The 17,470-nt window shown below is 40.4% G+C and overlaps 1 protein-coding gene across 2 annotated transcripts; it reads left to right on the top strand.

Moving 5' to 3' along the window:
• The first annotated feature begins 6,818 nt into the window (after positions 1 to 6,818).
• Positions 6,819 to 17,214, top strand: LOC103713126 (auxin response factor 19-like). Of its 2 annotated transcripts, none has more exons than XM_008799941.6 (14): positions 6,819 to 7,325; positions 7,395 to 7,522; positions 9,669 to 9,767; positions 9,872 to 9,928; positions 10,213 to 10,368; positions 10,473 to 10,557; positions 10,889 to 10,979; positions 11,546 to 11,710; positions 11,830 to 11,952; positions 12,232 to 12,307; positions 12,421 to 12,559; positions 13,190 to 15,039; positions 15,788 to 15,978; positions 16,567 to 17,214. In XM_008799941.6, exons 1-14 carry the CDS (start codon positions 7,280 to 7,282, stop codon positions 16,763 to 16,765), a joined length of 3,405 nt encoding a protein of 1,134 aa, XP_008798163.1. In that variant the 5' UTR covers positions 6,819 to 7,279; the 3' UTR covers positions 16,766 to 17,214. The 2 variants fall into 2 exon arrangements, with proteins under 2 accessions (XP_008798163.1, XP_008798164.1); XM_008799942.6 differs by having other exon boundaries at positions 6,820 to 7,325; positions 7,410 to 7,522.
• The last annotated feature ends 256 nt before the right edge of the window (positions 17,215 to 17,470 follow it).

Genomic DNA, 17,470 nt, shown 5'->3' with positions numbered 1-17,470 from the left:
ATCTTATAAGAAGGTTCCAACCTTCTTTTTCCAAATATTTTAATGAATCATATGAATTGAGTTTGGCAGGAGAGTCTGAATAGAAAAGCAAGAGCCAATCTCCAAGGGCATTCAGAAACCCCGCATTAGTTTGTGATCGATGCCCACGTGTTAAGTGCAACAGTGGGGGCTTCATTTAAGTTCTCTCATTGCTCGTGTATTTTATTATTTAAAACAATCTCAAGCAGCGCAGCATGAGCTCCACCGATCAGATGACCGTCCAGTCTTCATGTCGCATGATGGCACAGCATCACTAAACTCAACCAAATTGGGTCGAAACTCTAATTAACGGAAGAAGGAAGTCCCATGATCGCCACCTTTCATTGCAACTAAAACCTAAAATTTTGGAAGATAAGAGATTCTATCAAAAAACCCAAACATTCGGATGGATAAGCTCAAGAAACTATATGAGCACCACAAGAGTTCTTAACCTATCCGATGCGGAATTATTATTTCTGAACAAAAACAATATATATAAGAAAGTGGTTTCGTGATACTACAATTTTTATCATTTATTTTTGCCATTGCATTTGTTTTTAAACTAGTTTTGGTCTACTATAACACAAGTTCTATGAGTATTTTGCGAGACATATGTATTACCAAGCCATTTTGCTCGAGTCAATACATTGGATCGTGAAAATTAATTGAAAAAATAAAAATCATATTTTCCATCGTACTTCAAGTTCTCTAGCTAGTTCATACTCTAAAAAGATGAGTATGAGGTGCACACTGATAATTAGAACCAACAGTAAAGTTATCAAGTAACACATATGATGATGGGAAAAAAATAATGGAGACAAGGGAACTCGTGTCTGCGGTCAAATGTATCGTCCATGCTCGATGCCGGTAACTTTTTTTCCTGCAAGAGACACGTACGTACTTGAATCTTAATATTGTTGATATCTAAATTTTAAAATAAACTATAGCAGCTGGAAACTATAGCTGAAGACCTAATGTTTCCTTAACATCCATCAACAACCAGTTTTTTTCTTTAATCTCAATCAACTCTTCTTTTTTTTCAAAAAAAAAAACATTGGGGTGACAGCTCCATTTTGTTAAAAACCATGCACGCTTGACATTTTCAAATGCTGATTCTTGCCATGAGCCTCACGTAAAACCTCAACAAGCAAGGCTTGCTTGAAACATTTTAGCAAGGCTTGCTTGAAACATTTTGGTCGTCCCCCTTTAAAAAAACCATGCAGACAAGCTTTTCTTCGTCGACGATCAAGGAGACCATTTCCGAGTTCATGGCACCTTCCATGGTGTGATGCTGAATTCCATGGATCGATGATCAGGTGTACCGAGGCCCTTCACTCTCCACTATAGATATCTAAGAAGGACCGGAGATCGATATCTATTTATATTTAGTCGCGAAGCTCGCTCTAGGATAAGGTTGAAAACAATGATTATTGTAGCATCCTAAAGCATCTGCTGCAATGATTTCAGGATTTTTGAGTTTCGCAGCAGTAGAAAAAAAATTTGACCAACACCCACCAACTTGGTTGAAACAAATGTAGCCAGATAAAAGAGTTATTTATAATTAGATCCGATTATTTTTATAATAAGAAAAAGTCAGTATAGGTTGGACAAGAGCTCAATAACTTAATCAGAAGTGGCTAGAATAATAATAATAATAATGCAGTGGGCTGGCTAAATGTTTATAGACTTTCAGCCTGGAGTGGTGATTCTAGATTTTTTTGCACCTAAACTAGAAATATCCGCTTTTAAAATTATAGTTGTCCAAATATTAGCCGCAATAGGATACACATCATATACGAAAAACATGCTCATGCAATATAGCAACAATACATGAAGAAGTTTTATTGCATCATAAAATCTCTCCGATTCAAATTGCTAAGTATAGAACGTTATGATCATGTGATTATGACATTGTTCTAGACTGTTTTCACATTTTAAATTATAGATTACCGCCATTTGTTGTAAAAACTAGTATTTCAATTTCTAATATTTAAAAAATAATTATTATAACCAAAATAATGGATAATAATAGAAGATAATTGCATTATCTTTCTCTTCAGTTTTTATTGAAAATTATTGTTTCTTTTTACCATAAATCACTTTTGGAGGAAATTTTAGTTAAAAAATTAAATTTTGAAAAATACGATTTTATTCTTAAAAAAATAAAAACAACCGTCATTACTTTTTATCATTATGCAATATATATTATATACGTGTGTATAATGTATTGTAATAGGAGGTGGCTGAAATCTCATCATGGAATTGCTGGTCATCAAAATCTAAAAGATCCGGTTCGGCTCAAAGCAGAACCCGGTCGATATCAGAGCACTTCCCGGTCCGCACGATGGCCGGCACCGAGATCCGGACAAGACCACGCGACGCAACCCTGCCGCCGATGACCCCACGCTGCCCGCGGTCAAACCGGCGGGGCCCCGCCCCCGTACCGTCCCGGAAAACAAGCCGGCGCGGGCCCGCCCTCGTGCTCCACCCCAATTTTCTTCCCTTTTTTTAATAATAAAAATAATTAAGGAAATTAATCTCTCTCTTCCCCCCGATAAAAAGTATGCATGCGGCATGGGAATTTAAAAACCAGTCCAGTCACCGTCGCATGGGGATCGTGGACCCCGCCAAGCGCCGACAGGAGGACGCCACGTCCGCGTGGTATAATTAGGGAGTGGGTCTGTAATTAATTAAGCACGCTTAAACATAATAGTTAAGTTAAGTAGGTGATGCAAAGTGGGATATAATCTAATGAAAGGCTGGGTTGGCCGTACGGACGGCACGTGACGCGCGGCCGCTTCCGGCTCCCACGCTTTCGAGGGTTCGGTTCTATATACACCCCCCCTATTGCTCAGGACACCCCCCAAAAACCAAAAAAAAAATACCCAAACTAACCTTTAGTGTAATTACCATATTGCCCTTGAAATTTTCTCATACACCCCCCTCCTCCTCCTCCGTTTCGTTTTGAAAAGAAAAAAAAAAAACACCCCTCAAACCCCCCTTAAACCCCTCCTCCCCCGTTCCCCCTTCTCCCTCTCGTCGCCGGCATTCTCCCGATCTCCGACCACCTCGCTGGCTTCTCCCGGAACCACCTCGCCGGCTTCTCCCGAATTTTTTTTTTTCACGGTTCGTGCTCCGTTCGGCACTGGATCGCCGAACAAAAGGCTTCTGTTCGGCTGAACAGTGCCGAACAGAAGCCTTCTGTTCGGCAACCCTCAACCGAACAGATCTGTTCGGCTGCACAGTGCCGAACAGAAGGCTTCTGTCCGGCACTGTTCAGCCGAACAGAAGCCTTTTGTTCGGCGATCCAGTGCCGAACGGAGCACGAACCGTGAAAAAAAAAAATTTCGGGAGAAGCCGGCGAGGTGGTTCCGGGAGAAGCCGGCGAGGTGGTCGGAGATCGGGAGAATGCCGGCGACGAGAGGGAGAAGGGGGAACGGGGGGTTTTGGGCGTTGGCGAGGTGTTTTGGAGGGGAAGAGCGGGGTGGGGGGGGTTTGGGGGGGTGTAGAGAGCAATTTAGGTGAGGGGGTGGGGAGGGTAGGGGGTAATTTAGGAATTTTTAATTTTTTAGGGGTGTCCTTAGCAAATGGGGGGGTGTAGAGAGTATTTAATTTTTTTTTAATTTTTGGGGAGTGTCCTGAGCAATAGGGGGGGTGTATATAGAACCACCCGCCCATCCGTCCTCCAGCCGAGGTTCCTCCCCGCATGATTACCCTCGGAAGGTAGGGAATTCACAGCCATGCCATCCATGATACGAGAGGGACCCGTAGTGGGAAGGGCGTTCGCAAGTCGGCGCTTTAGAAAGGGGGGCGGGGAAAGGTTGCCGAGATCTGGTATCGTTTTTTGCACTAGAATATGAGGAAAGTATTAGAACAAAAAGCCGGACTAACTTTGAATTTTGCGTCCCACTTGATGCTTTTTTACTTCAAGTGCCAGGGATAAAATCATCTAGATAAAGTGATGTTCCATACTTGGTAAGTATTCTATGGTGCTTTATGACTTCCATGCAATCTACTTCTCTTGGGAGCTATTAGGATATATTTGGTACATGAATGAGAGGTTTCAGTGAATTATTTGTTCTCCTCTATCACGGTTTTTAAGAATTATAAATTTCTTCCTTTAAGAAATTATGAATTATAATTTGCATCTTTAAGGTGATTTATCTTTGGAGTATAGGTGTAGTCTTAATTCTTTCCGGCTTCCCATTCAGCAACAAACTCTTGCCAATAATATCTTATTGCATGGGAAAAAAAATCTTTCGACATCCAAATAGGCCGTTAATACAATTTGATCGTACACTTTTGTTATTAGAAAAATAATTTAATGATGCTGCCTCCAAAATCCAAGGTGGAGAGATCGAATCAGTGTCGAGTTAAAGAAATCGAGAGAACTAGCGAACAACAAAGTCGGCTATGGCTGAGATTGGATGAAGAGATTAGTTTGGAGTTTGAAGCCTGACCTAAAAATAAAGAAGAGATAATACTGGAGGCAAACAAATTTTGTCTGTCAAAGATCCTTCCATACATAAGTCAGGCAAGAATTTTCAAAATAGCAAAAAATTGAGAAAATGATACGCATAAGTGTGAATGTACCTTGAATATCTCAGATATAGATTTATGTAGAGTGAGGATCAATGTTCGTTATTAAATAAGGTGGATATGCATGTTAACTACTTGGTAACTCACATTGTGGGCTTAATTCCATAGATTGTGCAGTAATTGCTTCATGTGCATGACGAATTGTAACCATTCTACAACGTGCCCCATAAATGCGTGGGGTCACAATCATCTCTTTAATTAGCTTTAAATGTCTAAAATGCATTTTAAGTTGGAGACATATGGCTTATTATTGCTTGTCGTCTACGTAAGTTGGCAGCTTTGTTGACTGCTTACGTTGGCACCACAAGTTCGTCGATACAGGTGTCAAAATTTCAGTCAAATGTCAAGGTCAGTAACTCAGTTGACTATCGAGGTCCATAATAGTTACAATTTGACTAATCTATGCCACAACAAAGAGCATTGATTTTTGTGATATAATACGTAAACACATACGATATCTAGGATCTATCTCAAATAAAGATAGAAAAGGATACATGTATGAGTTTTTTGCTTGATTTATTTTTATTTTTTAGTAAAAATAATTTCGATGTTCTAAATACACGACAAAATTATGTGAGATATCCATCATCTACAATGCATGCACAAAATTCCTACAAATAAAATTTACATCAAATGATGATAAAATGAATAACTGTTCAATAGGATGATAACAATTTCCATTACAAACATTTGATTGAGACAATCTAAAGTACTTTTTTTTCCAATAAAAAACTATCTAACTTACTTCAAAATATACAAAATACAACGAAGAGCTTGGATTATCAGCTCGTGTAAATGCCCCGCTCTTGGAGTGGAAAAGGAAAAATAAATAAAATAAAAACTAACTTTAATATCGACATGATACATTTCGTCAACCATAGCGTAGAAAACACGCTCCACGGCGGCTTACAAAGGCTCCGATTTCGTACGAGGCGCCGAGCACGCGACCGAGCGACGGTCGGAGTAGGTGGTTACCCATCGGTATTTGTACCATATCCACCCGTCCGACTACAAACTTTCCGGAAATAAATTCCATTTCTCTACCGTTGATGGGACCGCAAACAACCACGCTCCAACGTCCAAATAACGCCGAGCTCCTTCTGATTCGAAGATCGCGATATCCAACGGACCAATCGTGCACCGTTACTTTCCCCACAATACGGAAAACAAGTAACAGCTGTCCAATTTAATCTGCTTAAAATTGTTGCAATAATCGTCCTATCAATGATGTAAAGTATGATGAAGGTGATATTTTCTTTTGATTATAGCGGATGGCTGAGATTTAAATATTATTTTTTAAATCTCAGCCCACATATAAATGTAAATAAAAAAAATCAAACGATAGGAAATAGTATAGAAATGGCAACAGAACTACACTAGAACAGAACTACACTAGGGCTCGTTTGGTTCGCAGGAAGCATTTTCCTTCCTAGGAACATGATTCCTGGGAAACAAATTCCTAGGAAGAGAATGCCTAGGAAAGTACTTTCGGCATGTTTGGTTGACCATGGGAAAGTGACAAATTTCCAAGGTGCTTATGTTTGGTTGGCCATCCACTTTCCTAGGAAAGTTATATATAATTCCTATTATGCCCTTAATAAAAATTAGGTTTTTAATGCTTCTTTAATGCTGAAGGGACTTTTTGGGAAAAAGTAAAAATGGAGTGATTCCCGCCTCATGGGAAAGTTGCTTTCCCATATTTCTCATGGGAAAGACTTTCCCATGAAATGTGGGAATCACATTCCCATGGGAATACAACTTTCCCTTCTCTCTCCTTTGAAAACTCCAACCAAACAAGAGGCATATCATTACTTTTCCGTTGACCACACTTTCCCCCTTTCTTTTTCCGCGAACCAAACGAGCCCTAGAGTATCGAACAGCAAATGGGACAATCCAGTGAGCAGCTTTACTAATTTTTCGAAATACACGGACTACCTATGGATATGGGCTCCCAGTAGGTCGCACGGGTGCTCGTCACAATGCGATCCCCACCTCGAATTCAGAAAAAATTATTATTGTTTTTCTGTAAAGTTGAATTGTTGAGGAAAATGTCATGCCATCAGCAACAAAAGACCGCTACGGATGATGCGGAAAGGGGAGGCGTTCGAAACCGTTAGGTATAAACGGACGTTATTTTAGACGTTGGCCCCTTCCAGGTAGGGGTTAAAACGGAAATACGAACGACTGCCCGGGCTCAGCTGCTGATCGGTCGTGCAAAAAAGCGAGAGGCCCGAGGCCAGCACGCTTGTATTTCCCTGTCCCTCTCTCTCTCCTTCTCTTCTTCTTATTATTTTTTTTACCTTGCCTCCTCCCATCTCTCGGTCTTCTCTTCCTCCCCTGGTCTCTTTCTTGTCGGGCGAATAACCCCTCCACGGCCGAGACCCTCGCCGCTAGGCTCCCCATCCAGGGTTCCTGCCTCCCGAATTCCCGGACACGCCCGCCGGAAACCGGGACCTTGGACCCCGAGCCCGACGGAGCTGGTTTCCCCACCCTCCCTCCGACCTGCTCCTCTCTCCTCTTCGGCCGCCGCTCTCGCCGGCCGAGGAGTTGCCGCTCGAATCGATCCGCTCTTCTCGGTGTCCGAGCCTTCGCCGGCCATGCGGCGGTCATCGGTGGTGGCCGGAGGGTGAGTGACCGCGGCGGAGCCGCCGGAGGACGGACGATGAAGGGGACCGTGAGCGCCGCCCCAGCGGCGAATCCTTGCGACGGTGAGTAAGCTCCCACTGTTTTCTTTTTTCTTGGCGGTGGAATCTGGTACTGACACGCGTGACGGGAAGTGGTGGGTGGCGCAGGGGAGAGGAAGACGATAAACCCGGAGCTATGGTACGCGTGCGCGGGGCCGCTGGTGACGCTGCCGCCGGTGGGGAGCCTCGTCGTCTACTTCGCCCAGGGCCACAGCGAGCAGGTATATCTTATACCCGTCTTTCCTATTCTGCACCCGACTTTTCTTCCTTCCTCTTTTCCTGCGAAAGATATCCGGGAAATTTCTTGCTTCAAGAAACTAGTCAATGACGCACTTCTTGCTTGTTCTTTTCTCTCCTATCTTATTTACCCCTTTTTGCTTCTTCCGAAATAAACTATATGCTGCTTTCTTTCTTTCTTTCTTTCTTTCTTTCTTCTTTTTCCTCCCTAATCATATGCTTTTATTCAGTTTTCTTGAAAATAATTGTTTCTTTCTTCTTTTTCCTCCCTAATCATATGCTTTTATTCAGTTTTCTTGAAAATAATTCTTTCTTTCTTCTTTTTCCTCCCTAATCATATGCTTTTATTCAGTTTTCTTGACAATAATTCTTTCTTTTTTCTTTTTCGTCCCTAATCATATGCTTTTATTCAGTTTTCTTGAAATTTATCTCATGATTTTTCTCCCCCAGATTCCTTCTCGGCATTTTTCTGGGTTCAAGAGGGCGAAATTTGATGAGCACTTCTGCGGAATCTGAGATAAAACCAACCGAATATCGTTAGTTTTAGTATGTCCGCGATTATGAGCTGAAAAAGAGATTGGAGTTGTATCTATAACTAAAATGCAGTTGGGGTACTTGGAATTTGTTGATTGAGCGATTGATTTTGAGAAATTTGGCATTAAATAAAATCCCTTGTTCTTTCTTGGTAGGAATCACTTTCCATCCGTTGTTGGATATTCATATTTGCGCGCTTAATAAAGTCCCTTTCCTTTTCGGTAGATCTACCAGGCTTTACAAAAGATTTTTCCCCACAATCATTCTTCTTATTGTGCTTTTTACCCCCTTCATTTTTTCCCTCCCTTTACTTGTTTTCTTTACGTGTGTATAGTCGAGAACAAGCAACATGGATTGCTGCGCATCCTTGTATCTTCCATCTGAATAAACTTGGAATTATCTTATGCTGGCTAATAATCTGATGATGGGTAGTACCTGCAATTAGACAAAAATAGAATCTTGCAAGTTTTTTTTCAAAAAAATTTTTTTTTTCTAGTGACTGGTTTTCCCAAGATGGCCCAAGAAGCCAGACAGTGATGCCTGGACATCATGCAAAAACAGGATTGGATAACTACCGTAGCCCTGTTTTAGGGTGTCGGATGTGCCATCCATGCATGCATCGGAAAATACCATGCAGAATGCAGTAGGAAGCCTGTTCATTTATATATGATGGCCTCCTGGTTGAGCTTTACAAACTTGCAAAATGCAGCATGATTTCTTTCTAATTAATTTTGGATATCCATCTCCTCAATCAAATCATGAATAAAAATCGAAATATTTCCATTTATTTTCAGTTTCAGCATTTGTAATTTGTTTTGTTTCTCTCCTCTAGACTTTCCTTGATACCCCAACATAATTGACAAACCTAGACAAAATATGAATCTGGATGTAAGCAGAAACATGATGATACTACACTTGCCTAATTTGGTGTGCTGTTCTCCTCATTCTGGATTTGATTTGATATAATTTGTTTTTTAGTATATCAAAATTATGCTGGCTTACTTCTCTGTTTACTTTTTTAATTTGGGTTTATGACATGTCCTAAATGCCTTATGACAAATGGGATCGATATATTTAATATCGACGCTCTTTTGATTTTGGTCCTTTTTTTTGTCAGTCAGAGGATTTTGGCTTGTTGAGAATTTGAAGTTGTATAGTTCTGGTTATATTAATGCAAAATAACGTTATCAGATTAGGATGGATGGGGAGGATGTTTAGTATAACTTAAATCAGATGCTCTGACTGATATTGTGGAAAAGAAAATCCATATAGACTCGAATCAAAAAGTTTACCATTCAAAATCCACCTCGTAGTCATCCATAGCTGTGTAGATCATTGAATTGCTTTACTATTTTTTTGATGCATCTGGCTGTGTTGTAAGTTTTTGCTTGATAGAAAAAAATAATGGTATATGTTAATATATTATTACATCACACCTTGCAGAACCTTGGAGCCAACTGGATGTTTTTTTTTATTATTATTAAAAACCATACCTATGATTGCCATTTTTCTTCGACAATTTATTAGTGTCAAAAACTGCTAATAAAATATAAATGATTAGATATATTGCTTAGACCGACATGTTTGCATTTTCAGGTTGCGGCTTCTATGCAGAAGGATATTGATGCTCACATTCCGAACTATCCAAATCTTCCATCAAAATTGATATGCCTTCTTCACAATGTTACTCTGCATGTATGTTACTTATTGGCTATATTTCTTTTAGTTAAGATGCATAACATCTTCCATTTTCCATTCGCCTTTGACATGATCTTCTGCATGTTTGTGCAAATCTCTAGGCGGATCCAGAGACAGATGAAGTATATGCTCAAATGACACTCCAGCCGGTCAGCACAGTAAGTTCGTCCCTCCACATTTTGTTGCTTCTGTCATGCTTTCGAGGGTAAAAAGACAAAAAAAATTCTATGGAACTTTTGCCTCTAAAGGAAAGGAGTAAAGAGGTCTAACTAATGATCTAGTGATTCAACAGCAAGATGCTGTGCACCTCAACGGCCTGGTATCCTTGATTACATTGTGTTTCTATCAACATTGTACTAATTACTGTTTAAACTCTGCCAAGTATTGTGTAACCTTCTAGTCAAGTTTTCTTATTTTTTAATTATTTATTTATTTCTGCCAGTATGACAAGGACGCATTACAGGCCTCAGAACTTGCACTAAAACAGACTAGAATGCAGACAGAATTCTTCTGTAAAACATTGACTGCAAGTGATACAAGCACTCATGGAGGTTTTTCTGTGCCCCGTCGTGCAGCAGAAAAGATCTTTCCTCCTCTTGTAAGTTAATTTGATAGTCAAACATATAACATGTAAATGACATTAGCTTCCTGGTGCTTTTTGAACTATCCTTTTATCTGCATTATCTTTTTTGTACTGCGTAGGACTTTTCAATGCAACCACCTGCCCAGGAACTGCAGGCACGGGACTTGCATGATAATGTATGGACCTTCCGCCATATCTATCGAGGTATTAGCCATTAAGTCCCAAGCAAAGTTTAGCTCAGATTTATGTTCACATTACAACTATGCTTGTAAGGTTTATATCTAAATAATCTGATCCATATTGAATCTTACAATTTTTAAGGTGAACTTACCAAATTCTTGTTATACTCGATCCTCACTTGATAAAATTGCATATTTATTTGTTTTAGCGGCATGCAATCTAAACGCTCATCATAGATTATGACTTGCTGTGTATGTGCTTATTGACTCATGCATGCTTTACTTTTGTGCATAAACATCTTATTTCTACTTTACATTCCGTAAAGACAAATTTGTCATCTTCTGCTTGACACCAGGTCAGCCTAAAAGACACTTACTGACAACTGGTTGGAGCTTATTTGTGAGTGGAAAGAGGCTTTTTGCTGGCGACTCTGTTTTGTTTATTAGGTAATTTCACCAAACATTGTCCTTTTTGTTTATTTGTAAAGGATGATCTAGCTTTATGCAGTCAAGTTGGTAAACTTTTTAGTCCAAAAAATGGAAATCCATGTTCTCTCTCTCTCTCCCCCTCTCTCTCCCTCTCTAATTGTACATAATCCCCTTTTCCCCTGCTTGTTTCTTATTATTCTTTTGACAATTTGAATGCTACGTATATTATGCCACATTGAGTAATTCAGAGAAAGCTGGGTGGTTATGATTAGGGTATGTATGTCATATGAGCAGATTATTCCAATAGGTACAAATTATGGAAGTTGGTGAGGTTTTAAATCCGAAATGAAACTTGGTGGTTGTTTCTTTCTTTGCACCAACTCAAATATAAACTTAATCCCCCTTTCCTCTTCTTGTTCTGTTTATTCCCTATTTTTGTTATGTATATTATGCCAAGCACAAATAATTTGGACAAAGCTGGACACTTGGCTTCACTATGTATATTTGATGAGCAGTTTTATTCCAGTAGAAGTAGATTTTGGGCAGCAAAGTCATGTATTTTTCTCCACCCTATCTGTGTTCAGGGATGAAAAACAGCAGCTTCTCTTGGGCATTAGACGTGCTAACAGGCAACCTACTAACATTTCATCATCGGTCCTGTCAAGCGATAGCATGCATATTGGGATTCTTGCTGCTGCAGCTCACGCCGCTGCAAACAACAGCCCCTTTACTGTATTTTACAACCCAAGGTTTGTGGTTTCCATTTCTTTTATATATTTGCCAATTGGAGCAAATAGGCAATCATTTATCTTTCTGTAAGCTGTATTTCTTGCATGTGTTGATGGCTTAAAGTAGCCTGTTTCTGCAGGGCTAGTCCTTCAGAATTTGTTGTTCCTTTTGCCAAGTACCAGAAAGCAGTGTATAATAACCAAATATCCCTAGGCATGCGCTTTCGAATGTTGTTTGAAACCGAAGAATCAGGAACAAGAAGGTTAGCTCATACTGGTTTCTGCTCATACCATATTTTCTAAATAATCATGATGACTGCGAGAGAGACAAAAATGAACCATCTAAAGTCAATACGAGTACCAGGTTTAAGCTCTAACTAAAACATCATTTTTTTCTGGTTTCCTAGTAAACCAAACTTGCTAACAAATTGAAAACTAAGTGTTGCATTTAGCTTTACCTTGATATGTCACACAACACAGACCTCTAAGATATTTGGTCAAGTTGAAAAATGATGGAGACTAATTTAGTCTTATATCTGCAGGTATATGGGTACAATCACTGGTATTAGTGATTTAGATCCTGTGAGGTGGAAGAACTCACAGTGGTGCAATTTACAGGTAATTATTTGCATTATTAGACTTTTAATGTAGTACTATTTTGCATACTAATAATTTTACTAACCGTTTCTTTAATGTATTGCCATTTAATACAGTTTGATGTTGCTTAACAGGTAGGGTGGGACGAATCTGCAGCTGGTGAGAGGCGCAATAGGGTCTCCATCTGGGAGATTGAACCTGTGTTAGCTCCTTTCTTCATCTGCCCGCCACCATTTTTCAGACCAAAACGTCCTAGGCAACCAGGAATCCCAGGTACATGTTGAATGATGAGATATATGATGATGGCAAGTCTTAGCAGTACTCAATTTAGATCATGGCAGAAACACATGTGATTCAAACATTATCAAGCTTCTTGCCAGATAGTGTACAAAACAAACCTCATAGCAGCCACCTTAACTGGCACTTTTAAATATGCAACTAGGCTTATGGCATCAGATTTTTTTTTTTTTTAAAAAAAAGAAAGAGACGCATAGCCTAAGAAAACTCAAATTTCATGGTTCTTCTGCTTGCTTGTAAAGAGTAAGGTATGGTTGAGGTGCAGAGCCCATGGTTCTAGTTTCTGAACAAGACTTCATGATCAATTGGCAAGTTCTGATTATTGAAGTAGGGTTTCTGAGTAGTAAATGAACTATCTGGCGCAAAGTATGCTGTATCGGGCCGAACCGAGCGGTACAGAGCATACCGTACCATACCCGTTTGGTACCAGTATCCGGTATGAGTGGCGTACCGATATTCAATATACCAAAAAAATCCATACCATACCGTACTGATATTGTGCTAGTGTGGCACTGGTACGAAGTCTGATATCGAAACAACGAACCTTGATATGGTGCTTTTACTTTGACTAGACTAGATTTCTGACTAACGTGATCACTCCTGCAGATGATGAATCATCAGATATGGAAAATCTTTTTAAGAGGGCAATGCCGTGGCTTAGCGAGGAGATCTGCAGAAAGGACTCTCAAACTCAGAACACTGTAATGCCTGGACTGAGCTTAGTTCAGTGGATGAGCATGCAGCAGAATGCGCCACCTGCTAATTCAAATATGCAGACTGATTACCTGCGGTCCTTAACTGCACCTGCTATACAAAACGCTGGAGCAACTGATCTCTCAAGGCAGTTGGGTATGCAGGCCCCGTTTTTGCAGCAGAATAACATTCAATTCAATGCTGCTAGGCTGCCTCAGCAAAACCAACAACTTGATCAATTTTCAAAGGTGTCTGTCCCACTAAACCAATTAGGCGTTGTTACTAGACCTCAACAACAAATGCAAGATGTTGGTACGCAGCAAAGGCAACAACTAGTTAACCAATCGTTACCCTTGAACCAAACCCAGTCCAATATCATACAACCTCAAGTACTGGTCCAGGCTCAAGTCCAGCAGCAACAGCCTGTGATCCAGAGCCATCAGCCATTGCAAACAAGTATGCAACAAAACCAGCCACAACATCAGCAGTTATTCCTGCAGCAGCAGCAGCAGCATCAACAACAACATCAACAACAACATCAGCAACAGCTACAGCAGCAGCACCAGTTTCAGCAGCAGCAAAATAGGATGCCTGTTCAGCTTCCCAACCATATAAATCAACAACTACAGTTAACAGACCATCAGATTCAGTTGCAGCTGTTACAGAAGCCCCAGCAGCAGCAGCAGACATTATCACAGCCCACAGCGCAACATCCTGAACTGCCACAAATCCAAGAGCAGCAGAAACCACATTCAGAAGGACCACATCAATTAGCTAACTCACATTCACTCACGCAGCAAAACATGCTCTCTCAACAATGCGCAAAAACTACTTCACAAGCTGTGCGGCTGTCACAACCCTTGCCTCAACAGTCCCAGCAAAAGTTTCATCAGCAGCAAGTTGTACTTTCTGAGTTGAATGGTGCAGTGCTTCCTCCAACACCAAAGACCAATCTCCTCCCAACAACTGGCAGCTCTTTGTTGGCAGCTGGAGGAGCACAGTCAGGGCTTACAGAAGACGTCCCATCTTGCTCCACTTCACCTTCCACGAATAATGGTGTTGTTTTTCCTCAGTTGATCTTAAATAGGAGCCACCACCCCAGCACAATGACAACGGATAAGACATCTCAGTCAGCTGTGACAATTTTGAGTCATAACTCCTTTGAAGCTGCAGCAGCAACCCCCAATATAGCCACAGAGTTGCCCAAACCTATAAACAATGTGAAGGCCTCAACTCCAATTTCCAAGGTGCAAACTCAGGGAGTCATTGCCCCTCAAACATTTATAAGCAACGCAGCACAGATGGATTATTTGGACACAACCTCTTCAGGAACTTCAGTATGCATTTCTCAGACTGATGGGCCTTTACAACAAAGCTTCCCACTTTCTTCTCTCAATCAGCCATCCATGTTCGGAGATGCGCCTCCAGACAGTGAGGTCCAGGGCACAGATCCAAGAAATAATGTCCTTTTTGGAGTTAACATAGATGGCCCATTAGGCATACCTCTAACTACTGATGCCTTGCTGGCAAACAGCATTAATTCAGGAAAGTACCAGAATCTTATCTCAGGAAATGTGATTACTAATCCCAGCACCTCAAAAGATACTCAACAGGAGTTGTCATCATCTATGGTCTCGCAGTCATTTGGGGTTCCAAACGTGGCATTCAATTCTATTGATTCCACGGTCAATGAGGGCAGCTTCTTGAACAGAAGTTCTTGGGCACCCGCACCACCACTTCAGCGAATGAGGACTTACACCAAGGTTTGTGGTTTCAACTTTACAATGTTTAGAAATTTAATTCTTAAAAAAACATCGCTTCTCTGAGCTTGATTATGTGGCACTAGGATCCACAAAGCAGATTTGGAGAACTAGTTTAACAAATAGTATGGATGTTTAAAATTATCATATTCATAATTTGATCAAACTCAAAACCTAAATGAGTTAATGGTCAGTCTTACTATAAGGCATGCACGATATGGCTGCACGAGATAAGACTAGTACAATAAATGGTGGGGCCAATATGCTGCTTGTAGCATATGCTAAGAATTGGGTGGTGGATTCATATGTTCTAGATGCAACTCCATACAGAAATATATGATATAGAACTCAAAAGTTGGCCTATATATTGACACCAAAAGTATTCGTGTAAAGGAAGAATTTGCTGTACATGGTGTTTAAAATGTAGAACTAGAGCATTTCCAAGAAGAATTAAAAGTTGGAAAACTAGAGCGTATCTGCAAGATTATGGGTTCTGATATGATTATTATCATTAATTTGGTGAAATATTGTAAATAAGCACGAACAATCTTCCCTTTTAGGCATATATCCCATTTTAACACGAGCTGATTTACTAAGCAGGTTGGCATTGTTGGGATTATATGTCACATGCTTAGTTATACTAATTACTAATTTGCTGCTGAAATATTTCTGCCTTACCTTTGAATAGTTGTATTCCATTTGTTCTTTTTCTTTTTTCTTTACCAGCCTAACATAAGATATCTGTGTGTAGGTCCACAAGCGTGGTGCTGTAGGCAGATCAATAGATATTGCCCGTTATTCAGGCTATGATGAGCTGAAACATGATCTTGCTCGAATGTTCAGTATAGAGGGGCAGCTTGAGGATCGGCAAAGAATTGGGTGGAAGCTAGTTTATGTCGATCATGAGAGCGATGTTTTACTTGTGGGAGATGATCCATGGGAGTAAGTTTAAACATCTTTAGCTTGTTAAAGTTTTTTCATTTACTTCCTGAAAATAATGCCAACGCACGCTACAATTTCTTAGGCAATGAACTATGGGAACCAAGTGCCATCATTGGTCTAGGAAAAACTTTTTATGGTAAACTAGAAGAAATGAGATTCAAAACTGTAGTCATCTAAAATGTGATGTATGATTGAGCATCAAGGATTCTTGCTTGGACGCAAGCAGAAAAGATGTCATGTTGAATAGTACCAGGCAACTTCAAAAGATCAACAAATGGTTCGCTTGATTAACAATCCAATCATGCACGGAAAAAACGGAGTGAGTACAGTCAATAGGAAGGTGTCTGGGCATGGCAAATAGGCCAAGGAGTGGTTTGGGAGGAGAAATACAGGTAAAATTGGAAACAGCAGTCAAAACCATACAATTTGAAATTACACAAATAGGTGTTACTGTTTTCTAGTTTTATCACCTCCCACCTGTCAGTCTACTGGGGCAAATGAAAACCATAATTTTCTTTAACATGGGAAAACCAGTTTGTTTTAGACTTAAAGCACAATCATCTGATGCTTGCTTTTTAATGTATACAGGGAGTTTGTGAATTGTGTGCGGTACATCAGGATTTTGTCCCCGCAAGAAGTCCAACAGATGAGCTTGGATGGTGATCTGGGGAACAACATCCTTCCGAATCAAGCCTGCAGCAGTTCAGATGGTGGAAATGCATGGAGGGGTCAGTGTGACCGAAACTCCGGCAACCCTTCAGCTGGATCGTACGACCATCTGGAATGATCCAGATTGTGTCTGATGGTCATGCAATACATTAAACTTAGGCTCGTAGCGGCCGGGGAGACGCCTTTTTGCCTCCCAGCCATGTTTGTGACCATCGTTGATTCGGAAAGACAATGCGAGGTTCAGGGTCTTGACCTCCAGAACGCCCTGCCGATATTGCGAGCGGTCTCGAGGGCAAGAGCAACTGCGGAAGGATGCATGAGCAAGAGTGATTCTGATGACGAGCAATCCTAATTGTCCATTTACTTGTAAGTAGTGGGCTGGTTTCAGAAGTGCAATCTTTTTGTTTAGTTGATTTCTGTTTGACCTTTCTGGATGCAAAAGCTTCAAGATTTTTCTTATGTGTATATATGTAGTTTCTCACTAAACAAGATGTGCTGATTTGGTGATTTTGGGTATCGAAAATTAAGTGGGAACATATAGATATCTATGTTTATTGTTTATGCAAACCATTGGCTACTCTTATTGTTTTAAGAATATCGATAAAGGCAGCGATCTCGTCATAAACTGAGAATTCTGTAACTTAGTCCCAGGTCACTTCGGGATCTTTAGACACATGCTTGTGAAGAGTATGTACAAGACGTTGGCTCTGGGCTGTTAAAAGTATCATCACATTTAACATCTATACCGTGAGAATTGCTCCGTGCATTGATATCTCACTTTTCCCCCGTTAAACTCGATCGACTACATGAAAAGAAGAAACAA

The sequence above is a fragment of the Phoenix dactylifera genome, chromosome 12 (genome assembly GCF_051530095.1).
Source record: "Phoenix dactylifera cultivar Ajwa chromosome 12, Ajwa_hap1_PhDact_Kaust_v1.1, whole genome shotgun sequence".
Classification (NCBI taxonomy): Eukaryota; Viridiplantae; Streptophyta; class Magnoliopsida; order Arecales; family Arecaceae; genus Phoenix; species Phoenix dactylifera.
Note: the sequence above shows the minus strand (reverse complement) of the source record. Positions and strands in the feature narration are given on the sequence as shown.

What these genes read in the sequence shown, in the direction of transcription:
- LOC103713126 (XM_008799941.6), top strand. Translation starts at nt 7,280, where the DNA reads ATGAAGGGGACCGTGAGCGCCGCCCCAGCGGCGAATCCTTGCGACG. An exon ending in AGCGGCGAATCCTTGCGACG is followed by an intron (nt 7,326 to 7,394) that starts GTGAGTAAGCTC and finishes CGTGACGGGAAG; the next exon opens with TGGTGGGTGGCGCAGGGGAG. An exon ending in ACTGTATTTTACAACCCAAG is followed by an intron (nt 11,711 to 11,829) that starts GTTTGTGGTTTC and finishes CTGTTTCTGCAG; the next exon opens with GGCTAGTCCTTCAGAATTTG.